This window comes from Polypterus senegalus, chromosome 1, assembly GCF_016835505.1.
Source record: "Polypterus senegalus isolate Bchr_013 chromosome 1, ASM1683550v1, whole genome shotgun sequence".
NCBI classification, from domain to species: domain Eukaryota; kingdom Metazoa; phylum Chordata; class Cladistia; order Polypteriformes; family Polypteridae; genus Polypterus; species Polypterus senegalus.
In genome coordinates this window covers 202,651,616-202,677,302 of record NC_053154.1, presented here as the reverse complement: position 1 = coordinate 202,677,302, position 25,687 = coordinate 202,651,616, and the positions used below count along the sequence as shown (strand labels likewise).

The following is a 25,687-nucleotide window of genomic DNA, read 5'->3' as shown; positions in this document are numbered from 1 at the left end:
TTTTGTGTGTTGGTGTCATGGCTTGCGCATGAATGTGCACTCATTTTCTTTTACACAATCAAGCAGAATGTTTTCATAACCTTCTTAAGTCATCTGTAATTATGTCATCAGTAAAGATCAGTTAGCAAGTACCATATTCTGTTATGAAAGAGGGAAAGGTCATGTCATGGGCTATTATATTTAATTCTGCTGTTGTAGTTTCCTGCAAAGATGCCCAGAACTTTTGCCTCTTGGTGTTTGTTGACAAAAGTTGTATAGTTCACAGCCACAGCATAGATTTTGTTTTCTTCAAGTGATCCTTCTTATTGCTGACCCCCATCATCAATTGTTTTTTGGTTCATAATGAATTTTGTTTCAGCATCCAACTTGCTTGTGTTTCACTTATTTTCTGATCTTCATGTAATTGTAGTCTTAGTGAACCCAAAAGTCAACTCCAAAATGATCACCATCAGTGCAGCAAGATGTCCTAATACATAGTGTCATCTGCCATGCCACGCAGAAATACCAGGACACACAAGCTGTTTCCCTCAGTTATCTTTTCATTTCACTTCTCAGTTTGACTTAAGTGTAGCTGTCTGCATTCCTGCTGAAGTCCCAAGTCACCCTACTCGGGGTTTTGCAGTGTGGCATTAAATGTTAGACTTGATTCATGTGGTCGAGAGCAGGCGGCCTGAGTGAAAATAAAATGAAAAATTAACTTGCCTATTTATCAATCAGTCTTGTCGAATGCACTGTATATATTATTTTACTATTACAACTTATCAGTGAAATAATTAAACATTTCACTGTAAATACACTTGCAGTCAGAAAATATAACATTCATGCATCTCTGATATTACAGTGTCATCTCATTTTTTTGCACCTGACGTTTCAAATGAATTATGGTGCGTATGCATGGCAGCTTGTAAAAGCAGATGCATGATATGATTGCTGGTGGGAATACTGTCACAAACCCATTAACAGCATTTTTGTGTTTTGCAGAGTGAACATGAGCATTAAGTTTTGCATATCAGCCATATGTTTAGCTTCCAGCGTTTGTCCAGGTTGAAAACATGAGTGTTTGTTCAGCTCTAAATATACACTTTAATTAGGACACTTAGAATTTTCTCTGGAATATTACTGAAAAGTCAGTTGCATGCAGACCTTTGCTTCAGTGTCCCAGCACTTACGAACTAATTTTTCTGACTTGTTTTGGGAACTAAGCCATAAAACGGCATAGTGGTTAGTGCTGCTGCCTCCAACGTGCAGAATCCTTGGTTTGATTTCTGGTCATTATCACTTGTGGCCCAAGTATGTATCTATCCTCTTATATTTTTGTGATGTGTGTCTAACACATATTCGTAAGGGTGTCCTGTGGTGGGCTAGTGGCTTCTCCAGAGCTGGTTCAGAAATTGGATGGATGGCTAAATTACTTATGAAACTGTTTTTTGATACTTGAAAACTCATAACAAAGTAGCAATTATTCATAGATGGACAAAGTTCTCACTGTGCAGATTTTAGTTTCGGCAGTGACCTGTACTTCCTATTCATTACTTCTCACTGACTCTTTCTTCTGTTTTTCCTCCAGGATCCTGCACTGCACTTGGGTTTATCCCACTGAGCTGTACCCCCCATTCTTTTGTTATTATTTTTTCAATGGCCTTTTGGCAATCCTTCAGTTGCTTCACATATTCTGGGCCTGCCTCATCCTGCGAATGGCATGGAAATTCATAACTGGAAATGTAAGCGTTTCAGCTTGTCTCTTTCTCTTGAATTACCCACATGAATACCCTTGTAAAACCTGAAAAACGTGAAGTGTTTTAGAAAGCACATTCACACTGAAGCTGGTGGGTCATAGATATGGGAGTATAATACTATTAAAAATATTTTATCTTTCAGTATGTTGAGGATGAAAGAAGTGATCGGGAGGAAACTGATAATTCTGAGGAAGGAGAAGAAGAGAAGGAAGCCAAGGAGGTGCAAAAAAATGGACCAGTGTCGAATGGACACCTGGCGTTAAACAACAACCATCGAAAAACAGAGTAAGGAGAGTTAAGGACAACATGGCAGCACTTATCCTCCTGTACTGTGCCCCCCTTGCCTTGTCCCCCATGTATGGTTCTAACAAGCTGCAAGAGGATACATGGTGATGTTCTTTGTACTCCCATATTAGTCGTTTTGTCAGCCTGGCCAGGTTTCAAGAAAATTAACTGACCACAGTGCAGCCTTTGCTGCTGAAGACCTGGACTGCCACCCCAAGCTGGAGACGCTTGTGGTAATCTGCAGAAAAGAGTTCAAGAATCATTATGGTGGTCCTTCTCGTCCTCCTGCTCAGCCAGCCAGAAAGACTTGTGGGACTGGCATGACTAATTTGTTTATTTGTCCTTTCTTTTGTTGCTTTTCAAGTGCCTTAACTGTCTTCTCTCCCTCCTCTCTCACCCTAACACTTCCTAGTCTTTTGTTCACAATTGTGCTTGTCCCAAAGATTTTTTTTAAATAATTTTTACATTGCTAATAATAATTAAAGACTGTGATTCTTCCACAATGAGCTTTATGGTCCCAGCCAGGCTGTGTGGTGTTGGTTTTAAATTTTTAACTCTGGGTAGGGGGGACTTTTTTGGGGTCATGAGAAAGGTTAATAGGGGAATAGCCATGTCTGACTGTTGGTCGTGTACTTCAGTACAACGCTGCACAAAAGTTCATTACAATTGGTGCTAAGGTAGACCCGCTTGAATAGGCTTACTTATCATACTGTTAGACCAGGTGCATTATATCCATTTTAGGGTTTTCATTTGCTATCATAATGATTCTTCTTCTTTCGACTGCTCCCGTTAAGGGTCGCCACAGCGGATCTTCTTCCATATCTTCTTGTCCTCTGCATCTTGCTCTGTTACACCCATCACCTTCATGTCCTCTCTCACCACATCCATAAACCTTTGCTTAGGCCTTCCTCTTCTCCTCTTCCCTGCAGCTCTATCCTTAGCATCCTTCTCCCAATATACCCAGCATCTCTCCTCTGTACATGTCCAAACCAATGCAATCTCTCCTCTCTGACTTTGTCTCCCAACCGTCCAACTTGAGCTGACCCTCTAATGCACTCATTTCTAATCCTTTCCATCCTCGTCACACCCAATGCAAATCTTAGCATCTTTAACTCTGCCACCTTCAGCTCTGTCTCCTGCTTTCTGGTCAGTGCCACCGTTTCCAACCCATATAACACAGCTGGTCTCACTACCGTCCTGTAGACCTCCCCTTTCACTCTTGCTGATACCTGTCTGTCACAAATTACTCCTGACACTCTTCTCCACCCATTCCACCCTGCCTGCACTCTCTTTTTCACCTCTCTTCCACAGTCCTCATTACTCTGTACTGTTGATCCCAGGTATTTAAACTCATTCACCTTCTCCAACTCTACTTCTTGCATCCTCACCATTCCATTGACCTCCCTCTCATTTACACACATGTATTTTGTTTTGTTCCTACTGACTTTCATTCCTCTTCTCTCTAGAGCATATCTCCACCTCTCCAGGGTTTCCTCAACCTGCTCCCTACTATCGCTACAGGTCACAATGTCATCAGCAAACATCATAGTCCACGGGGACTTCTGTCTAATCTCGTCTGTCAACCTGTCTATCACCACTGCAAATAAGAAAGGACTCGGAGCCGATCCCTGATGTAATCCCACCTCCACCTTGAATGCATCCATCACTCCTAACGCAGACCTCATCACTGTCACACTTCCCTCGTACATATCCTGTACAACTCGTATGTATTTCTCTGCCACTCCCTACTTCCTCATATAATACCACAACTCCTTTCAAGGCACCCTGTCATGTGCTTTCTCCTGATCCACAAAGACACAAGTGCAACTCCTTCTGGCCTTCTCTAAACTTCTCCATCAACATCCTCAAAGCAAATATTACATTTGTGGTGCTCTTTCTTGGCATGAAATCATACTGCTGCTCACTAATCATCACCTCACTTCTTAACCTAGCTTCCACTACTCTTTCCCATAACTTCATGCTGTAACTCATCAATTTTACAGTGCATCTGGAAAGTATTCACAGTGCATCACTTTTTCCACATTTTGTTATGTTACAGCCTTATTCCAAAATGGATTAAATTCATTTTTTTCCTCAGAATTCTACACACAACACCCCATAATGACAACGTGAAAAATGTTTACTTGAGATTTTTGCAAATTTATTAAAAATAAAAAAACTGAGAAATCACATGTACATAAGTATTCACAGCCTTTGCTCAATACTTTGTCGATGCACCTTTGGCAGCAATTACAGCCTCAAGTCTTTTTGAATGTGATGCCACAAGCTTGGCACACCTATCCTTGGCCAGTTTCGCCCATTCCTCTTTGCAGCACCTCTCAAGCTCCATCATGTTAGATGGGAAGTGTCGGTGCACAGCCATTTTTAGATCTCTCCAGAGATGTTCAATCAGATTCAAGTCTGGGCTCTGGCTGGGCCACACAAGGACATTCACAGAGTTGTCCTGAAGCCACTCCTTTGATATCTTGGCTGTGTGTTTAGGGTCGTTGTCCTGGTGAAGGATGAACTGTCGCCCCAGTCTGAGGTCAAGAGCGCTCTGGAGCAGGTTTTCATCCAGGATGTGTCTGTACATTGCTGCAGTCATCTTTCCCTTTATCCTGACTAGTATCGCAGTTCCTGCCGCTGACAAACATCCCCACAGCACGATGCTGCCACCACCATGCTTCACTGTAGGGATGGTATTGGCCTGGTGATGAGCGATGCCTGGTTTCCTCCAAACGTGACCCCTGGCATTCACACCAAAGAGTTCAATCTTTGTCTCATCAGACCAAAGAATTTTGTTTCTCATGGTCTGAGTCTGCCTTGGGCTGCCATGTGTCTTTTACTAAGGAGTGGCTTCCGTCTGGCCACTACCATACAGGCCTGATTGGTGGATTGCTGCAGAGATAGTTGTCCTTCTGGAAGGTGCTCCTCTCTCCACAGAGGACCTCTGGAGCTGGAGTGACAATCGGGTTCTTGGTCACCTCCCTGACTAAGGCCCTTCTCCCCCGATCGCTCAGTTTAGATGGCCGGCCAGCTCTAGGAGGTGTCCTGGTGGTTTCAAACTTCTTCCACTTCCGGATGATGGAGGCCACTGTGCTCATTGGGACCTTCAAAGCAGCACACATTTTCCTGTAACCTTCCCCAGATTTCAGCCTCGAAACAATCTTGTCTCGGAAGTCTACAGACAATTCCTTTGACTTTATGCTTGGTTTGTGCTCTGACATGAACTGTCAACTGTGGGACCTTCTATAGACAGGTGTGTGCCTTTCCAAATCATGTCCAATCAACTGAATTTACCACAGGTGGACTCCAATTAAGCTGCAGAAACATCTCAAGGATGATCAGGAGAAACAGGATGCACCTGAGCTCAATTTTGAGCTTCATGGCAAAGGCTGTGAATACTTATGTACATGTGATTTCTCAATTTTTTTATTTTTAATAAATTTGCAAAAATCTCAAGTAAACTTTTTTTCACGTTGTCATTAATGGGGTGTTGTGTGTAGAATTCTGAGCACAAAAATGAATTTACTCCATTTTAGAATAAGGCTGTAACATAACAAAATGTGGAAAAAGTGATGCGCTGTGAATACTTCTGGATGCACTGTATTCCCCTGTAGTTACTGCAGTCCTGCACATCCCCCTTATGTGAATTTCCCCTTGGGATTAATAAAGTTATCTATCTATATATTCTTAAATATCGGCACCAGTAAACGTCATCTCCACTCCTCAGGCATCCTCTCACTTTCCAAGATTCCATTAAAAAATCTGGTTAAAAACTCCACTGTCATCTCACCTGGACACCTCCATGTTTCCTGACGCCTTATCTCCTTGTACTCTTGTCTACTTTCTGCATCTCTCTGACTATCCCACTTCTTCTTTGCCATCCTCTTCCTCTGTATACTCTCTTGTATTTCCTCATTCCACCACCAGGTTTCCTTTTCCTCCTTCCTCTGTCCAGATGTCACGCCAAGCACCCTTCTTGCTGTCACCCTTACTACATCTGCTGTAATTTCCCAGTTGTCTGGTAACTCTTCACTGCCACCCAGTGCCTGTCTTACCTCCACCCTAAGCTCAACCTTGCAGTCTTCCTTTTTCAACTTCCACCATTTGATTCTTGGCTCTGCTCTCACTCTTCCTCTTCTTGATCTCCAACGTCATCCTACAGACCGCCATGCTATACTGCTTAACTACTCTTTCCCCTGCCACCACTTTGCAGTCTTCAATATCCTTCAGATCAACTCTTCTGCATAGGATGTAATCTACCTGTGTTCATCTTCCTCCACTCTTGTACGTAACCTTATGTTCCTCCCTCTTCTTAAAATACGTATTCACCACTGCCATGTCCATCCTTTTGGCAAAATCCACTATCCTCTGACCACCTTCATTCCTCTCCTTGACACCATACCTACCCATCACCTCCTCGTCTCCACTGTTCCCTTCACCAACATGTCCATTGAAATCTGCTCCAATCACCACTTTCTGTTCCTTGGGTACACTGCTCATCACTTCATTCAACTCACTCCAAAAATTTTCTTTCTCACCCGTTGCACACCCAACATGCGGTGCATATGCACTAACAACATTCATCATCACACCTCCGATTTCCAGCTTCATAATCATCACTCTGTCTGACACTGTTTTCACCTCCAAAATACTCTTGACATACTGTTCCTTCACAACTTCTACCCCATTTCTCCTCCCATCCACAACATGATAGAACAATTTGAATCCACCTCCAAGCCACCTGGTCTTACTCCCCTTCCATTTAGTCTGTTGCATACACAATATATCAACCTTCCTTCTCTCCATCATATCTGCTAACTCTCTCCTTACCAGTCATACTGCCAACATTCAAAGTTCCTACCCTCAGTTCCACTCTCTTTACTTTCCTCCTGCCTCCGGACACGTCTCCCCCTCTTCTTCTTCGGCCAATTTATGCCAGCACCCTGTTGACTAACAGTACTGGTGGCGGTTGTTGTTAACCTGGGGCTCGACCGATCCGGTATGGAAATTTGTATTGTTGTCCACATATTGATTTGCCAAAATTTTACACCAAATGTCCTTCCTGACGTAACCCTCCCCATTTATCCGGGCTTGGGACCGACACAAAGAAACACACTGGTTTGTGCATCCCCTGTGGCTGGGTTGCTATCATAGTAATGAATCTGTGAAAAGATAAAAGGTAAAAGAAAAAGTGACATATTCAAAATCATCCCCCCAAATAAGCGCATTCTTTTGCTTCTCATCATGCATGTCCTTTGTGTCTGCTGAGATTTTCGAGCAGCTCTGATCTGGGGATACTGAGACGCATCATATGTTTCATGTGATGTGGGGCCATGCTGATTCTGAATTTGAGCCAAACAGTTACAAACAAATGTTTTCTTCATTTTCAAGCTGTCGTTTTTCTTCTCGTCAATTATTATAACACTAGGCTGACCCGCCTTTCAGGCGACCGACTTTTAAGTTGACCACTTCTTAAGGCAATTCAATATGTAGATCAATTTGATATTTTATACATTATACAACTCATTAATTTGGTTATATTGCATTTGAGCGGTATTACTTTAATACTCATAGTTTCTGTTATTTTATGATGAAATTTAAACTTTTTTTTCTATATTGAGGTTGCCCTTTTGAATCCCCTTATTATCTATGCGGTGAGGCATTTGTACTCCATCAACATTATTTCCAGAGACATAATTTTGTCAATTTTTCCAGCGCATGGCACACAAAAGCAAGGGAATGATGGGAGCACCAGAACTCTGCTCACATCATGTCGCTTCGTACCGTAAGCTGCAAGTAGTAAGTCTGTGATAAGCGGAATACCGCTACGCTTTCCACTCACGGGACGGAAGGACAATCCCGACTGCTTTTATATAGTAAGAAAGAAGAAGAAGATATCACACAGTCTGGAGTAGAAAATCATCTTTTACCTGGAAAAACGAAACTACAAATCCCATCATGCATTGAAAAATGGACGGGGCGTGTGTGAAACTCCACGCCTGCGTAGCACTCACGGGATGGAAGGACAATCCCGACTGCTTTTATATAGAAGGATTACCTTCCATGTACTGGCATGCTTAAAGCAACTGAAATTTCCAAGCTGATGTGTTACCGTTTGTCTTTGTTGTTAATTAGATTAGCTTTGAGGGGATGAGGCAGAATGTTAATGAAATGCCTCAAATGGCAGAATCCTGTTTATGAATGTCAACATTGGCCGTTTGGTTTGAGCAGGAGCCCCCTTCTTCACTTTTATACGTCATTGAGTACACGCTTCACAGTCAAGTGTGACAGTGGTTGACATCATACAAAAATAATGAAATGTTGAAGCTTTAACAAATTGACAGGAATTTCTCGTTAGTTGGTTGTTTTTTTCTCTGTTCTAGAAAGAAATATTTGACAAAATCTGGCGCAGTTTCCAGAGCAAACAGTACTCTGAAACGAGCCTAGAAAAGAGCAGGATTAATGTGAAGGATTAATGCTTTGAGGCTGCAGCAGAGCAAACCAGTCCTAAGGTCACAGTCTGTAAATGTCCTGTCAGAAATGCTGATCCCAGCTGCAGAGAAAAATGACGCAATATAAAAATGTCAAGCCCCTTCCTGAATAAACAATCGACAGATTCACAACTCCTTCGCCAAATTCTGCCCAGAAAAACAAGGCTGTGATTCGATCCAAAGCTTTAATATATCCGAGCAACCTTCTAAAACATGACATGTTCGGTGTCGCACGTTGATGCTTTGAGCTGACATCGATGGATATTTCCTGTTTTTGGGTTTTTTTGTTTTTTTTTTCGTTTTTTTCTACATACATTGGCAAAGCAATTGCAAAACTGTGCCTACTTTTGAAGCTCTCAGACAGACACACACACACACACACACGGGCCGTCTCTCGGAAATAGAAATAAATAACCACGCCATCATGAGGAATGCCAGAGTATTGCAGGATAGGCACTCGAATTTAAACAACCGCGACATTATTGAGCAGTGATAGTGGAACAAGCTGCCCACCTTCATCTCTTCTTCATAGTCTTTTAAAGAAACCCCTCTGAAGACCCCCTTTTTCTGCAGATAATCTGTTTCTGATATGCTTATAAACCCCTTTAATGGTAAGCACGCCTAAAAGAACCGGGGAGAGCGTCTATACACACGCTTAATAAAAAGACTTTTGCCTCCTCGGGGAATGCGTCTATGGATGCAGTTCCTTTGGATCTGTGCTCTGCATGGCTCTGCTGTCTAGTGGGATTTTTTTAAACTCGGTGGTCGTAGAGGCAGAGGTACAGACATCCTTTACGTGGTTGAAAGTTTTATGGTAGTTTCGAGAACAAAGAACCCCTAACAGTATTTTTTCTTTCACTTGCCCTCAATCAGGGGTTTAGTTTTGACATTTTATTTTTAGTGGACAGACGTCTTTCTTTCAGCAGTGTAACTTCACAGTTTTTATCGTGCGCAAAGTTACAAGCGTGTTTTGAACAAATCAAATTTCTTTGGGTACTGCTCTTTTGTGAGTGGTAATTCAGTGAGTAGTTTTGGTGCTTTATAAGTTTCTTTTTTGAGATTTGTTCCTTCTGTGTAGTAATCAGAAGTGTGTTACCCATTATTTGATAATGAAGCATATCGTGACACCAGACCAGTTTCTCTAAAGATGTATAAAATCAAGCCTGCCTTTGACCACCGCATTCGAACATTTTGTGGAAGTTACATTCCAGAGGGCGATCTGTCAGTCGATGAAAGTTTACTTCTATGGAAAGGATGGAAGGTATACATTCAGGGAAAAAAAAAAATCACATTTTGGGATGGAATCCTCTATAAGCTTTGTGAGCCTAAAAGTGGCTTGTGTGGAATATGATGATGACGTACACGGGAAAAGATACAGAACTTGTAAACAATGTAGGAAGGGTTGTGATGTGCGTAATTTTACAAAACCGTCGCGGATTGTGCTAACACTTGCAGAGAAGCCACGGAATCAGGGTTATCTGATAGGACTTGACAATTACAGTACTACAGCAGGCCAGCGCTGTATGAATTTTTGAATTTGATGGAAACTGATGCTGTAGGAACAGTAAGATCAAATAAAAAAAAAATATCTATGCTGACAAAAAAAAAAATTGAAATCGGGAGAAGTTACCTCTGCTTTCAGAAATAAGCTGATGGCTTTGAAGTGGAAGGATAAGAGAGATGTTTGCATGCTGAGCGGCCATCTCATAAGAGCTGTGCAGTGTGTTTGTCACACAAGAGAGGAGGGAAACCATATACTGCTGCGGAGACTGCAATGCTCCACTGGAAAATGTGTACATAAATGTACAAAACAGTCTAGCATGATATTAGCTTATTGTTGCTAACAAAACATTTTTAAATAATTTTGTTTATAGTTTAAAATTTTTTTTCTTCCAATAATTTAACACACACGTCAATTAGATAATATTCTAGGAAAATTCAACCATTTCTATCGACATATTGTGAATTTCCCCCTGGGATTAATAAAGCATCTATCTAATAACCCAGCAGGGGAGTGACTACTGAAAAAAGGACCCCCATTAAAGGGGTTCATGCAGTTTTAATTTGGAATGTTGTAATGAAATGTCAAAGGTGTGACTTCCACTTTGTCTTGTAGTTCATTTTGCTGTTGTTGCTTTTATGAATAACACACAAGTCAAATATGCGATACGGATATCAATGTGTGCCCTCTTACCCATTTTTAAAATAATATGAGATGCCACTCACATAATTGCTATGCAGATGTTGAGGCCAAATATCTGGGGTCTCCGGTTTGAACAGGTAAGTTCCGATTCAAAGAGTGGGCACACTGTGTGTTCTGTGGCAGATTTGACCATGACAGTAATTGACCTTTGGTTTCTTTTGTCATGTAATTACCGGACACCGCAGGGTTCAGCGCAGCCAAGATAACGTTGAGCACACGTTACAATTATTAGAACAACTCCTGGGAGGAGGAGGAGGAGGAGGAGGAGGAGGAGGAGGAGGGTAGGAGCACACGCTGATATAGCGCAATGACGCACCACCACATGACAAACCACCTCAGGATCCCAGATTAGGACCCGCATGCAGCCATGCGATGGGCGACACCTCAGCACCACACTAGTTCAGATGGAGTGGATCAGGGTGAGGTTTTTTTATGGTGACTGGTGTGCCAATTCTGCCACCAACCCTCAGGTTTTCCCCTGCAGGTTGGAGGGCCTACTAGCAGCAGGGCTGGATGCAGATTAACGTCATACCCAGGATGTTATGTGTGGGCTCAACAATTGAGTGACATTAAAATTGCAAAAGCAGAATACAGTGCTAACTTGAGGGCATAAAACATTTCAAGTAGAGTGATACCATCAGGGTACACTCTGAACAAGGCAACAACACACCACTTAATTCTACACGAGTTTCACTGATTATCTGCTGTCATCCTTTCAGTGATGTCTCTCCATGCCACCCCCTTCCCGATGCCACTGTGATCAACTTATAGGAAGGTGACAGGACCTAGAAATGTTCCCAGCCCACCACTAGCTGAATGCCTAGCTAATGGTGCTGTAGACATTGGGGTGGGGGAGGATTTTGGTGCTGCCAACATCTAGGCTGGGTCCCCCTTGAAATTTTGCCACTGTTGGCATCTGGGTAGGGGTACTTGTCTCCCTGGGAGTTTTTCTGCTGCTGATGTTATGGGGGTTGGGAGAGATGGCCCCCTTAAAGTTTTGCCATTTGGGTGGATGGACTTACCTTTTGAAAATAGCAGAAAATAATTGCACACCACCAAATCAATTTTTTCTTCAGAACACTTTAAAAAAAAAAATTTGGTGCAAAATCCCCATATTTGCCAACCATGCTCATAAGACTATGTAGATTTTGCTGTGCATGCATGTTAATCTGGATCAAAATATCTAGATCCGGCATTATGGAACTGGCAAATCAGCTGGTGTGAAATCACACTAAACCAAAGTGGACTTTGTGCTGAGATCCAGAATTATGTAATCTCACTTTGTGGAACAGATTCCAAGTTACTATTATGCCGTACGCAGACCAAAAACTGAGCTTAAGCCGATGTTTAAAATCCCACTACTAACACTGTGTGACCATGAGGAAGTCACTTCACCTGCATGTGCTCCCATTGGACAATCAAAAGAAATGCAACCAATCGAATCTCAATTCTGGGTTAGCCAAATAAGTAAATAATAATAAGACATTGCCACGCAAGACACAAGAACTGGTTTTCATGCTTTTGCAGGCATACCTGGCATTGTAGGCACAGTGGATGGAGTGATCAACCCAGTTCATACTCCCATCTTTCTGATCCCATCTGTTCGTGTTGAAGGTTTTCACTGCTACATGTCCAGGTGATATGCAGCTGACATCGGGGACTTTTTACAGACATTCTGGCCAAGTGGCCTTTAAGAACACGCAATGTTCATATCTGGTCCAACTCTGGAGTGTGTTTGCTGGTGGTTGGTTACTGGGAGACAATGGTTATTTTTATTTGCACAAATGTCTGGTAAGTTCAGTGTTGAATCCCCAAACCATGGCTGAGAAGACGTAGAGCGCCCTGGGCATGTAGAAGATTTGATTCTGATGCCTGCACAAGTACTTGGGGAAGCTTCCAAAAGCCTTAGAAAACAACACTTCCTATACAAGATGTTTTAACTCCTGTTTTGTGAGGTGTTTTTTATTCTCAATCACTCCTTAACACTCTTCTCAAAGTAAACCACATTATGTTTTGAGCCCTTTTAAATATTTGCTTCTATTCATTTAATTTTTACATATTAGTTTTTTTTTTATTACTTTTGCACAGGTCTGGTTTTTCAGTACTGGGGTATGCAAAAGAAGGTTTACAGTACCGACATTGGAGCACTGTACTGTTGTGACATTCTTTTGAGTTAATAAAGTTTTTGTAATAACCATAATGTTTTTTTCCATACAAACAAACGACTGTAACGCTCCTTTTGCCCACCCCATATCATATACTATATACTTGACATGTGAAGTGCATGGCATTGATGTTCCTCATATGGCAGTCTGCCTTTCACATGTGGACGCTGAGGAGGAGCCCAGCACACTTGAAACTCCTTCATTATGTGTCACATAACAAAGGGCTTTGGGAAAGACTCATAAAACTTGCTCGTTCTTTATCTACGCTTGGTAATCAATTTCTTTGTTTTTGGGAATTGCCCCACCTTATCCTTTGAAGACTGGTGACCACTTTAGTCTGAACAACGAGACCCTTAACTGCCTGCCCAATGTAGACCTCAACGATGAAGAGTTTGGAAAAAACAAACAAAACCACAAACAAATTTATATGCTGTTGTGGGCAACATTGTTGGCCCTCTTGCATTTGAAGTATATCATGCAATATCTTCAGAACTTATTGAAAATGGACCAGCTTTTGATCATCAAAGTTATACAGCAACAACCAACTGGAATTTGCACGTACTGAGGAAATTGAAAGTCTCACATGGACAGCATTAGAGAAGATTTGGCTCCACAACCCTTGTCAATGATGGTGGCTTCCAAATGTTTGTCTATAGCGTCTTTAACCTTCTTGCCCACTCCTGCTGGTAGTCTCAAATCTATAGCCGATTCTCTTTTTTTAAACCCAGAGTTTGGGGTTATTGTCCCACTGAAGGACCCCTTATCTTCTGACAGTGGGGAGCACATGTCACTCTGCCTGTCTTAAATACATTTAAGGTCTCCAAGACTAGAGCTAGTATGGCAGCCTCACAGCATCATTGAGCCTCTCCAGTCCTTAATTAAGCTTCATTTTGCTGGCCTGCTTTACCAGAGAGCTGGTTCAGTTTCTTCAGCCCAGAGGACATTTTCCCCAAAATGATTTAGTTTTTAGCAGCCTTCATATACTTCTTTGATCAACCATCCTCCCCTACCCCACATCTTGGGAGGTTCCTTGAGTAGTAAAGGACCGTGGAGATGGCCTTGTACCCCTCTGAATGTACGGTTTGGTGTGAATAGTGGTCTCAGAGAGCCCTCCTGTCCTTAGCATTCATCATCAGTAAGTATGGGGGAATGAAAGTGAATTAACCAAGCATTTTTAAGCATTAAAGCCATCAATCATTGGTTAATTCGAGTCCCATGAGGCGGTGATTAACTGCCAATATTTGTCTCTCTGCTGTCTTCTATTCACAGTTTTTCAGGAATGACACCAATAGGCTGTTCACACACATTTCCTTTGTTGGAGTCCACACAGCAGTAACACAGTTGAGAAACATAATCCATAGTGGCGGGCAGCTCTGTGCCAGTGGCCATGTCCAAGGAATTCGTTTTTTTTTTTTCCCCCCTACCACTGCTGTTCCACTAATGCAGGGGTCGGCAAAGTCAGTCCTGGAGGGCCGCAGGTTTTTGCTCCAACCCAATTGCTTAATAAGAAGCACTTATTGCTCAAGTAACACTCTCACTCGTTAAGATTTTGAACACTTCTTGCTCATTTTAGTCTTAAACAGCTGTATCCTGGGTTTTTAACTGCTCGTAATTAGCAATATCATGCAAATGACAAAAGAGACCAGCATTTCTCCATTTCCACCTGTGTGTATTTATCAGGCACTATTGGGTTTAATTAAATACTTGGAAGGAAAGTGAAGATAAAAAAGTGCAGGGCTGAGAATTACTCATCCATTTTAGCCTTCAGATCATTTGGATGATATCCTTAGAAGGGTGAAGAAATTCTAGGATATGAGAATGACCTGACATAGCAGAGTTAAAGCACTAACAAGCCATGAAATTAAATTATTGACAAGAATTGCTTTCTAAATAAGCAACCGTGTTAGAACAAAAACCTGCAGCCCTCCAGGTCGGACTTTGCCCACCCCTGCACTAATGCAAACATTGAAGGGTTCATTCACACTGCAGCCAAAGTTGAAGTGTCTGACTATTTTTGCTCGCAGTGCTTGTCCATCTAAAAAGGGTTTTTTTTTTACAAACTAGTGAGTTGAAGGCCTCGAGTATTAGGGTTATTGTGGAGATCAACCACAGTCATTACAAAATGCAATAAACAGCAGACATTCAAAAAAGCGTATCTTTCTTTACAAGAGCAACAAAGCTACAAGGATGAATTTGTACAATGGTATCTCTTTAATGAAACATTTGTTCCATATTTTATTCTTCCTCCAACAGAACAGTACACTAATATGTAGAACACAGCGAGTTTCTTAAAAGGTAAAATTTGAAAGTTCAATGATTTAATAAATGTTACATAAAATACTGTATACCAAATCAGACATGTCAGTGTTACCCAAGTGTAAGGCAAAACCCTGCATAACAAAAAAAAAAAACAAAAACCAAAAAACCACACAAGAACACAAATTATTCTCGCACACTCCCAGTTTCCATGTTCACTCTTACCACTGTAGTAACACGTCTTGAGCTTTCTGCAATGCAGCCCCCGATAAGTGCACTTTGTTACAAAAATATTTTCCCCAAAAAAAAAAAAGTAGTAACAAATGGCAATAAAAAAGCTTTTCTTTTTTTCTTTAACATTTGAATTATTATTTGAGAAAACTACAGGTTGGGTTTGCTGTTTCACTGAATGTGTATTGAACAGATCAGTGTGGCCATTTTTATTTGTCACCATTGAACCAAATAAAACGACAAAGGGATATGAAAGACCAGCAGAGACCCCCATTTGTTCTACAAGGTTATTTCAGACAGCTTGCACCTGCAAAGCTAGCCACTATCCAGAGGGTCTTCTGCACACCACCACTGGGCCTTTTTATTGTTAAGTCGAGGTGTCCCCTCTGTGCCCCCGTGTGTGCGTTTAGGACACTCGGTAGCACATCTGACAGCTGGCCAAACCTCGCATGAGACGGGAGAAGAAATCAACCACTGCTGATAACTTTGTATTTCTGAGTTGTTCATTGCAAATTAAACCTCATTTATGATCCTGGTGTAATACAATTAGTTGCTTGTGTGGAATTTCAAAAAAAATGAATGGTATCAAAATTCTCTTTTATTTTTACAAAGAACAGTGGTCTTCTAGTGAAGGACAAAACACTACTAAGAGGAAGAAATGTGTGAGCAGCCACCTTCATAACACAGAAATGTACACCTTACAATGACCACAGAGATGACACTTGTAATGGTGTACACATTTATATATAGAGAGACATTTTAATTGTATAAAAAATAAAACCCAGAGTAAGCAAAACATACTGTCAAGCTTGATGCAGTTGCTTACACGTGGGAGAAGATTAATTTTAAAGGGGAGGATGCTTGAACCAACACGTGCATCCCTGTCACAGTTTTTCAGAATGCCAGCGGGGTGCTTGACTGTGCGCAGAGTGAGGCCACAGAGGACGAGGAGACGCTCACAGAAGACGTCCCCGGCACTCAGTGGAGCCGCAGCAGCACAGCAGCTCCTTCCCCTCCACGCTACCCACCTCGTAGTTATAGTCCCAGGTTAACTCAGTCCCAGCACGGATCCTCCTGTAAGACAAAATGTGCAAGGCGGCCATGAGTTTACAGAAAATTCACTACAAAGAAATCTATTAACTACTAGAGTAAGTCAGTTACAAAAAAGTATGTGGAAATCCTGCAAAAGAATGAGCTACGTGCAGTCCGACAACATAACCTGCATTTGAACTAGCAGTTACAACGCAAAGCATTTAATGAGAAGTCAAGCAAAATGACGCCTTCTATTGGCTAACTAAACAGATTACAATTGGCAAGTTTTCAATTCAACTCGGGCCCCTTCTTCAGGCAAGACGATCACAAGATAATTACATGTTGCCTGAAGGTGTTACCTCAAAAACTTGCATATTGTAATCTTGTTAGTTAACCAATAAAAGGTGTCATTTTGCTTGACTTCTCACTACACCCACAATGGCTAACACCCTAGTAAACGCAAAGAATTTAAATTCAAATATACTGCCTACACAGAGGGATTTCTAAACACAATTACTGTTTAAAATGTTCAGTTACCACACACATTAGCAGAATCACACTATACTGACTGTACAAAAACAAAAGAACAAACTGACCTCTAAAAACTAAACAGGCATGTCCTGGCATTATTTGTTACTTCTCTGAATAAGGTTCAACCAGCCAGTCTTTACTATATACAGCACTTGTTTGCAGTTACCACCAGCTCAAGTACTCAGAGTCCATGTAAATGTATACAAGAACAGTGTACTGCACATTGTTATTTATTTAAACACAAACATCAGCTGGCAGAGATGGTCAAGCACTTCAATCTAAATGTAGAAATGTCCCCTGGCTGAAAAGCATTCAACACATTGTGCAATACGCATGATGTCACTTGTGATAGGCTCACTTGACCTTGACGTGCCCATTCCAAGGCATTTATCAGATGTACTAATAATATAATTTGCATTTTTTTAAGTCCAAAAAGATGGTGTAGACCAGGGGTGTCGAACTCCAGTCCTGGAGGGCCTCAGCAGCTGCAGGTTTTCATTCTAACCATCTTCTTCATTAGTGACCTGTTTTTGCTACTAATTAACTTCTTTTGCCTTCATTTTAATTAACTTGACCAAGGCCCCTTTATTCTTTCTTTGTCCTTAATTAGCAACCAAATAATAAGGAGACACAAAACAAGCCACCACATAACCAGCTCATCTGTGTCCATCACAAAATATCTGAAAATAAAGAAAGGTGAAGGTCTCAGTAAGGTTGGTCTCTCAGGTCACCAAAACATCTTGACAGTGTTCTTAGAAAAAACAGAAAAATCAACAGTTTTGGGAATGTCTGCTGTGGCAGAAAGAGAGCAGCAACAGGCCATGGAATTGAATACTGAGTTTAATAAACAGCAAAGAATCAGCTTCTCATTAAAGAGATTGATCGATTGGAGTGAAATAGGTTGGAGTCTGAAGCCCCAATTTAGCTGGTCATCTGTTGGCTTGTTTCATGTCTCATTTCTTTTTTGCTGTCATTTAATGAAGAAAAGAATCAATTCAGAAGACTTAATCCTTAAAAGCAGGGCTATTAAAATGATGAGAAAAGAAGTTAATTAGCAGTGAAAACTGGTCAGTGATTAGGAAAAGGTTTAGAATGAAAACCTGCAGCCACTGCAGCCCACCAGGCCTGGTGTAGACAACCAACAGTACAACTTAATTAAAGAAATTTCAAATAGAAAAAATAATAGCTGATAAAGAGAGGCTAAAAGTGCTAATTGCATTATAGCTAGCTGAATGTCAAACAGTTGGCTGGTGGTTTCACCATGAGGGTCTCAAACTCTGGTCCTGGAACACCAGTGTGCCTTCTTCACAGCTATTAGTTAAATTTCACTTTTATTTACTCAGTATCTTGCTGTTCCCATTTTATAACATTTGTGCATACAAATCACCACAATATCAAAAGAGATAAGTACTCCCTCTTATCATTAGTTATTTACTGCATGTTTTATTTAAATTTTCCTTTATTAAGTTGTAGTGTTACTTTGTGAGGGGCCTCAATTATACAACATTTGCTACTGGATTCTCCTCAGCAGTGCTCATAATCTGTTTTATTCCTCATTAATATGCTATTTTTTTAAATAAATATATTCCTTAATATTTTAATTAAAATCTAGATTCTGCTGCATATTGACAAAGCTCAACATGTAAAATGACTTTTTCTTGAAAATTCTTGGTGCCAGTACCAGAGTTCAGAATCAGTCATATTCCTGCCAGTACTTACTTGCTAGCAAAGAATGCAACCCAAGGAAATCTCAGATCATGAGTGTCCACAAAGACATTCTGGACAAAAAGATTGGGGCTGCAGCTATGCTGTAAGAGAAGGAATTAAAAAGGTCACATAAATACTGTGTGTAAAGTAACAGGCTGAGAGTTCATACTGAAATCTATATACTTAATACTGAATCATTCTCAGTTGAGTTTTGCTGCCATGATGATTCAATTTTTGATCTCAATCGCTTCCCTAACAAACTTATAAGAACAACTGGTGATTACATTGAGGTAGCGGCCAAGATTGCCTTCAAGTTTGGCATCGATGATGTAGCAGGATTCTTCGCCGTCATAAAACTGCCTAGTATTTTTCCATGCAGTAGCTCCATCTCCTTTGTCTGAAGAAACCATATTGCTTGTTTTGATTGCAATCCCATGTGTAGACTTGAGAGCAAAGCCACGGGTTGATTTCACAGCTACCTGGCGCTTAACTGGCCCTGAAGGCAAAGGAAACAGAAATAATACTAAATGCAAGGAAACTGGAACCAACATATTTAGAATTCTGCCCAAAGGTTTATCGTCTGATTCAAACTGTTGACAAGTCTACCCAATTGATGATAAGGTCTTCTTCTGTATCACTAAATGAATTATAAAAGTGAACATCCTCTTAAAAAAAAAAAAAAAAATATTCTGCTCTGCTGCCACACTTCTTAAGAGGATTACTACCTGTACTATCGGCTACTCCATTGTTCTCCTTCTTGTCCTCCTCTTCAGACCCAGACGATATCGTCTGGATATCATCACTATCATTGCCTGTGTTTTGAGCTGCACTGCTTCTTCTTTTCCTTCCTCCTTCGCTATCAGAGCTAGAAAGTGTCATTACATCCTGGGAAAAAAAAGGAGTTTAATGGATATGTTTACCTTGCTTACTTTTAATTTCATTATGAACAGTATATTTATAAACCAAGATAAAATTTTAAGAGCATTCATGGACACACACAAGGAACATGTTATGTACAAAATACTGGTGTATTAATTTACAGAATGTAACCTTTATAGTTGTACATACATCAGCGCTTTGCTGTGCTCCAGAGTTCCTGCGGTTTTGAAAAAAGTTTGGCTTTGTGAGTGGGCGGCGAATACCCTCGCCCTTTGTGGAGGCTCGAGGACTTTCATACACCCTAGGACGACAACAAAATGATACTCAAAAATGGAAAATAGATTAACTGCTTAAATCAAGAATCCTGACCATTGACCACTGTGGAAAAACACCTAAGAAAATAAGGTAATCAACAAAATCAAAAAACATAAATAAACAAACATGCTTAAACCAACATTTCATTTCATTTCCTGGAGGCCCCATGATATATTTGCAATATGTAATCAGGAGTGTCAAAAACAAGCAATTCCAAAATGTGAAATCTGGATTCTCTCTTATTTTCACACCAAACTAAAGGCACGTTTTTCAAAGATATGCAAAAGTGATGGAGATGCAAAGTTGTGATTAATTTATTGGATGGCAGCAAGTGCACAAACAGGAAACTGCTGCACACACAAGTCATTTCCTACATTATATAAATTCAACAGTCTTACCAGACTAAAAATAAAAAAGGTTGCTCATCACATCCATGGCCCACTCATCTCCTGCACAGCCTAAACCTAAATCAAGTTCTCCACTGAAGAACATCTACTATAATAAAGGCTGCACAATCGAGTAGGCAGTGATGATAGCCTGAGCAGTAAACGCACAAATATGCCACATAGAAGATGTGCGACTGTCAAGCACTGTTTATGAGCACACAGTTAATGTATTCAGGGGTCTCCATTAGTACAAAGTAAATAAAAAATTATATGCATGCACAACTTTAATGTAAACCAAAACTGGTTTTAAATTACTCAATTAAATTAAATCAGTCATCTGATTTTATTCTCTAATTAATAGGCCAGCATAAAGTCTGAATTTTATTTCATGCTGATTGTTGAAACAATTATTGAATTAAGTTGTTAAAAAGTAACAGTATGACTTAGCTGGCAATGATGGATAAGTGAAAATACAAATCCAATCAAGTCATATTGTTTAATTGCTTTGAAAATAGTCAACGATGAAACATTTTCTATTATGTCATATATATATTGAAATAATCTGTACTGCCTCATTCCCCAGCTTCAAACAGGTTTTATCCACGAAACGAGCAATGTTATTGTTAACAGATATTGCCATCTAAAATCTTAAGAAGTGTGCTGAATTAATGAAAAGTAGTTCAAATGCATCAACAACACAAAAAAAGTACACAAATTCTGTTAAATGAGCAACTTACGATGTGGACTTCTGCTCATCAGAATCCTAAAAGTACACAGAAAAAAGAATAATTAACATAAAAAATAACCTAATTTTGTGTAGTACAATGTCCTACCAATCAAGCGCTAAAGAATGAGAATAAACCTTGTGCCAAAGAAATGGATTGACCATTATGTGTTGATATCACTGGGTTGATTGATTGGTAGGATGAAATTAGTTTCATAAGTAATGAATGCTTTGTTACCACATGCAGGCAAGTCATGAATTACTCAAGGGTCATTCTCCACTTCATTTCCTCATCCTAGCAGAAGAGAGACTGACCAAACCAATACATAAAACATGCAAAAAGTACATGATATGCAAAGGGGGAAAAGCATCTGAAAAAAACGAAAGTCAGTCAGTCAGTGTCCAACCTGCTACATCCGAACTACAGGGTCACGGGGATCTGCTGGAGCCAATCCCAGCCAACACAGGGCGCAAGGCAGGAACAAACCCCAGGCAGGGCGCTAGCCCACCACAGGGCACACACGCACAAACACACCAAGTACACACTAGGGACAATTTAGGATAGCCAATGCACCTAACCTGCATGTCTTTGGACAGTGGGAGGAAATCCACGCAGACACGGGGAGAACATGCAAACTCCACGCAGGGAGGAACCGGGAAGCGAACCCAGGTCAACTTGCTGTGAGGCAGCAGCGCTACCACTGTGCCACCGTGCCGTCCAAAAACTAAAGTTTTTGCCAATATGAATAACAATCAATCAAAAAGAATTATTAATAAAGAGAAAAAACTTTGGTTATTTGGATATATGAAGGAAAAGGCAGAGGGTGACTGGGTGAAGAGCACCATGATTAGGCCCAAAGTTTAAAGAACATGGGGCTGGAGGTGATGTCAGATCACATGAAAGGATGAATGAGTCTCACCTCAAAGAATGCAGAGGACTATGGAAGGTGGAGAAAAATGTGAGGTCATTTAAATAGCTCAGGTCTAGATAATCCCAGAAACTGGCAGTTAAACTAGTCATGATGATGATAATAATTAAGCACATTTATTTTGCTCAGATCGAGTTTCAATTAAAGGATTATCAATTAAAATCAATAAACTGATTTAATGTTTTATTTAAGAAAAAAATAGAAACTAGAAGCAAAACATGAAAACCACTATGAAGCTGGATTATGTACTCTGCTATAAAAATATCTGAAATAGAAGAGCTGTGAAGACTTTAGAACTAACAGCATGAGTTAATTGCTTGAGAATGTGGTTTTATACCCAGGACAGAGTGACTATTACAGTTACAAGCATTCCATCAAACAAAATCTGAGTGATTACTTGGGTATTTGTAGATCTAGTGTACGCAACTACATAGAGATATATAGTTTATCTGTGCTTTCCCCGATCTTCTTAAATAAAAAAAAACAAAAAAAAAACTAATGAATTCATCATGGTCTTGCCTTTTTTTAGTAATATAAAACTATGTTTCAAGACCATGTACTTGACCAAACATACCTTTGGGAACTAAGTTAAATTTAAAGCTCAGACTGAAAATGTCATGTCAGTTGTCTTTCTCCATAACCATTCAATTAACAAGCTAAAAATTTGATAAGTTAGAAATGAGTAATAGGGCTGAATTATCAATGAACGATTTGCCTTATATATTAGCTATTCACACATTTGAAATAGGGTTGTTATGGTGCAGTTAATCTGGGAGATGTCAGCCATACCTCTTCCTGAAAGTAATGCTGAATATCCGTATGTTGCATATCTGTATTCATCTATTTTAAATTTAGATAAAAATAAATATTACCAACATAAGTTGTGCCAGTTTCTAACCTCATAAATCCTGGGTGGCATTACGGATGGGGGGACTATGGGGATGTCAGGGAGGGTTTGCCAGAGCCTTTCCCAGCAAGCATAAGGCAGGAACAATCCTTGGACAGGACGCCACACAAAACATTCGACAACAGAGTCAATTTAGCAGCACCAATTCACTTAACCTGCATGGAGCATCTGGAGAAAACACACATAAGGCAAGGGAAGAACATGCAAACTCCATACAGGGAGGATCTAAGACATACTGCAAATCTCGGTCCCCTTACTGTAAGGCAGCCGCACTACTACTAGCCCCATCGTGCCTCTCATAAGTGTGAATTTTAATATCTATATATATAATTCACTAAGGCAAGACAACCATGAAAAGCATGCCGGAAGGGGCGTGGATTCACTAAGCCGACAAGTGAGACACCTATGGCGCACGCAGGAAGGAGCCACGCCCACCAACTCCAAGACCATTGGATACGATGACAACTCGCAGGGCCACGCCCACCAACTCAGACGCGACGACACAGAAAAAATGGCGTCATTTATATTCGTCTGTCGTAGAGGCCACATGCAGTGCAGGTCAGGTTAATGTCATGTGCATGTCATGCACCTCCTAGCTACGTTGACTGTTCATAGAGGCATGTTTCTTGCGGAGGTGAATCGCCATATGCAGCGTGTGAAACGGTTTGCAAGGGGTATCCCATGGGATCCTTAAAACAATTATTTACAACTGAGGTTAAAGCACAATGAAGTAAGCAGTCTTTAAAAGCCGACTTTTTGGTTACGATGTACGACCACGTGCACCATAGCAAACTGTTTTACATGCTACATACAGCTATTTGCATCCGCGACAAACATGCGTCTTCTTAGATGCTCCTGCAGGAACACGGAAGACGTTTTCCTGCCCACCAACACTCCTTTTTCACCGGCCGGCGTCTACCCTCGTTCTCTAGGCATTCACACTGCCTGCCCATTTGCCTGGACGCAAAAACTCACCGACCACACAGTTAGTCCCTTTTGTCTGTGGTAAGAGTCCACATGCACGTCTGAGTCACGCAGCGTTTGTTATGTCGCGGGTTCACTATTGTGTTGTATTTTGCTCTCTCCAGAGTTCCATCTTTTCATTCACTTACTGTTGTATTCTCACACCAACCCGTTTTAGACAACCGTGTCTTTGCAGAAGTGTTTAGCATTCAATAAATAATTATGCATGACATTGAGCGTGTGTCTACCCAGCGTGGGTAAGCTGTTGAACCCCATTCGGGCTGCAAACCGTGGAATTCCCACTAAGTGCGACTCATACGCTCCCATTGGTTGCGTCCCAACCCTTTGTACACACCCCCCCTCCCACCTCGCTACTACCGTGGTCGGGTGTCTTGGTGGATTATATATAGAAAAGCAGCCAAAACCGCACAGAGCAATGAAAAGTCTATGTCAGTCACAGGTACATCTGGACTGTGTAAAGACGACGACTCAAGTGACAAGTTTGAGCGGGCAGTGCATACTGAACGAGAAATCAGCAGACTAGCATGACGGAGGGAGCTGAATGGACGTCTTTCTCCTCTCCTCCTGTTCCACACTCTGCACGGTGCACCCCCATCCCTCCATCTGGCAGGAGAAGGCGCAAGGACGGTCCGCCAGTTTTCAGTCACGGACGATTGTGTGTTGGTTCGTTCCGTGCATTGTTACAATGTTGCTTTTCTTGCCGATTCATTACGTTACCGATTTTTCAAATGTTCATTTTCTCCTTGTGCTTAAAAATCATTAAAAAACCGGCCTGATCATGCGGCGTATGGTACGCCGCTGGTTGGCTAATATAAAGAAATAGCTCATATCAGTGTAATTCCTACTCAGCAAGGCTTATTTTCATACTTTAAACCAAACACAATTACTCTACCTTATCTATCTTAAGTTCCTTTTTGAACTGCTTAACATCGATCTCGGGGCCTTCTTGCTTGATTTTGGAAGATGACAAAGAGGAAGTTTTTTCTGCACCTAGCTCCTTCTTTGCATCTCCCATTTTAAACGAAGAACGACTATCAGAATCAACAGAAGAACAATCAATGCTGTTGGAGCTCAGCCAGGATGCCACCTTATTCTTTCCAGTCTCTTCTGATATAGGTGGCTTGCTGTCATCTTGACTAGTCTGTCTTGACAGACTCTCTTTGTTATCTTGGGAAGCACCACCCCCTTTAAAAGGAAACAAAGTAAACATAATCAAGAAATCAAAAGCGAACATAAATTATTATATTTTCAATATCTTCATAATTGAAACAAAAATTGGATTTTACAATAATACATTTTCCAGAAGTTTTTCTTTTATATTAATAGTCAAATTATTCCTATTTAAATTATTTTCTGTGACAATCTTTAAAAATATGTACATAAAAAAAAGAATTAAAGAGCAGAAGCAAACTACTGCACAGGATACTGCAAAATCAACATGAAAAAATTAAAGACTAAACCACTGGGAACCATGAAGTATGTTCCATAGTGTACACCATAAAATTCACCAGCAAGTAAAACTGTTTTGTGAGCTAACACCACACCACCAGGCTAGTTAATATATGGATGTAATTGTGTGTGCAATTTTAGCATCTGGTTTTATTGGCAGTGGTCAATAGAACCTTCATTCTAAATACAGTCAATAAACACCCCTCTTTAAAAGTGTGGCACTGGCTCTGTACTATAGTCAAAAAAGAGCTGGAGAGAAGCAGGGGAATCTCCAAACAAACACAAAATTCTTTATTCTTCTTGGTTTAGAAAGAAGGGCCACATTTTTAAAAAAGGACATTTAACTAAATAAATATATAAATAAACAAAACAATCTGATCCAAAAACATCAGTTATTAAAGTACTAAATACTTAGCAACTATATGTAGTAATAAAAAATTATTGTCATGTCTTTAATAGCAAAATAATTAC

The 25,687-nt window shown here is 40.6% G+C and overlaps 2 protein-coding genes across 3 annotated transcripts in view; one reads left to right on the top strand and one right to left on the bottom strand.

Annotated features, from left to right (window-relative positions):
* The window catches only part of cers2a (ceramide synthase 2a), a 108,701-nt gene extending 106,174 nt beyond the window's left edge, over positions 1-2,527 (top strand). The window contains exons 10-11 of the mRNA XM_039767435.1: positions 1,568-1,721; positions 1,879-2,527. Coding sequence (XP_039623369.1) covers positions 1,568-1,721; positions 1,879-2,025 — 301 coding nt within the window. The 3' untranslated portion in view covers positions 2,026-2,527. The remainder of the gene's footprint in view (positions 1-1,567; positions 1,722-1,878) is intronic.
* Positions 2,528-15,074: 12,547 nt separating this feature from the next.
* setdb1a (SET domain bifurcated histone lysine methyltransferase 1a) overlaps positions 15,075-25,687 on the bottom strand; it is a 171,125-nt gene continuing 160,512 nt past the window's right edge. For both annotated transcript variants that reach the window (XM_039767415.1, XM_039767422.1), the window contains exons 17-23: positions 24,660-24,952; positions 20,961-20,986; positions 19,712-19,823; positions 19,369-19,528; positions 18,928-19,139; positions 18,656-18,744; positions 15,075-16,447 (exon numbers count right to left, since the gene is read on the bottom strand). In XM_039767415.1, the coding sequence (XP_039623349.1) occupies positions 16,330-16,447; positions 18,656-18,744; positions 18,928-19,139; positions 19,369-19,528; positions 19,712-19,823; positions 20,961-20,986; positions 24,660-24,952 (1,010 nt within the window). In that variant the 3' untranslated portion in view covers positions 15,075-16,329. The remainder of the gene's footprint in view (positions 16,448-18,655; positions 18,745-18,927; positions 19,140-19,368; positions 19,529-19,711; positions 19,824-20,960; positions 20,987-24,659; positions 24,953-25,687) is intronic.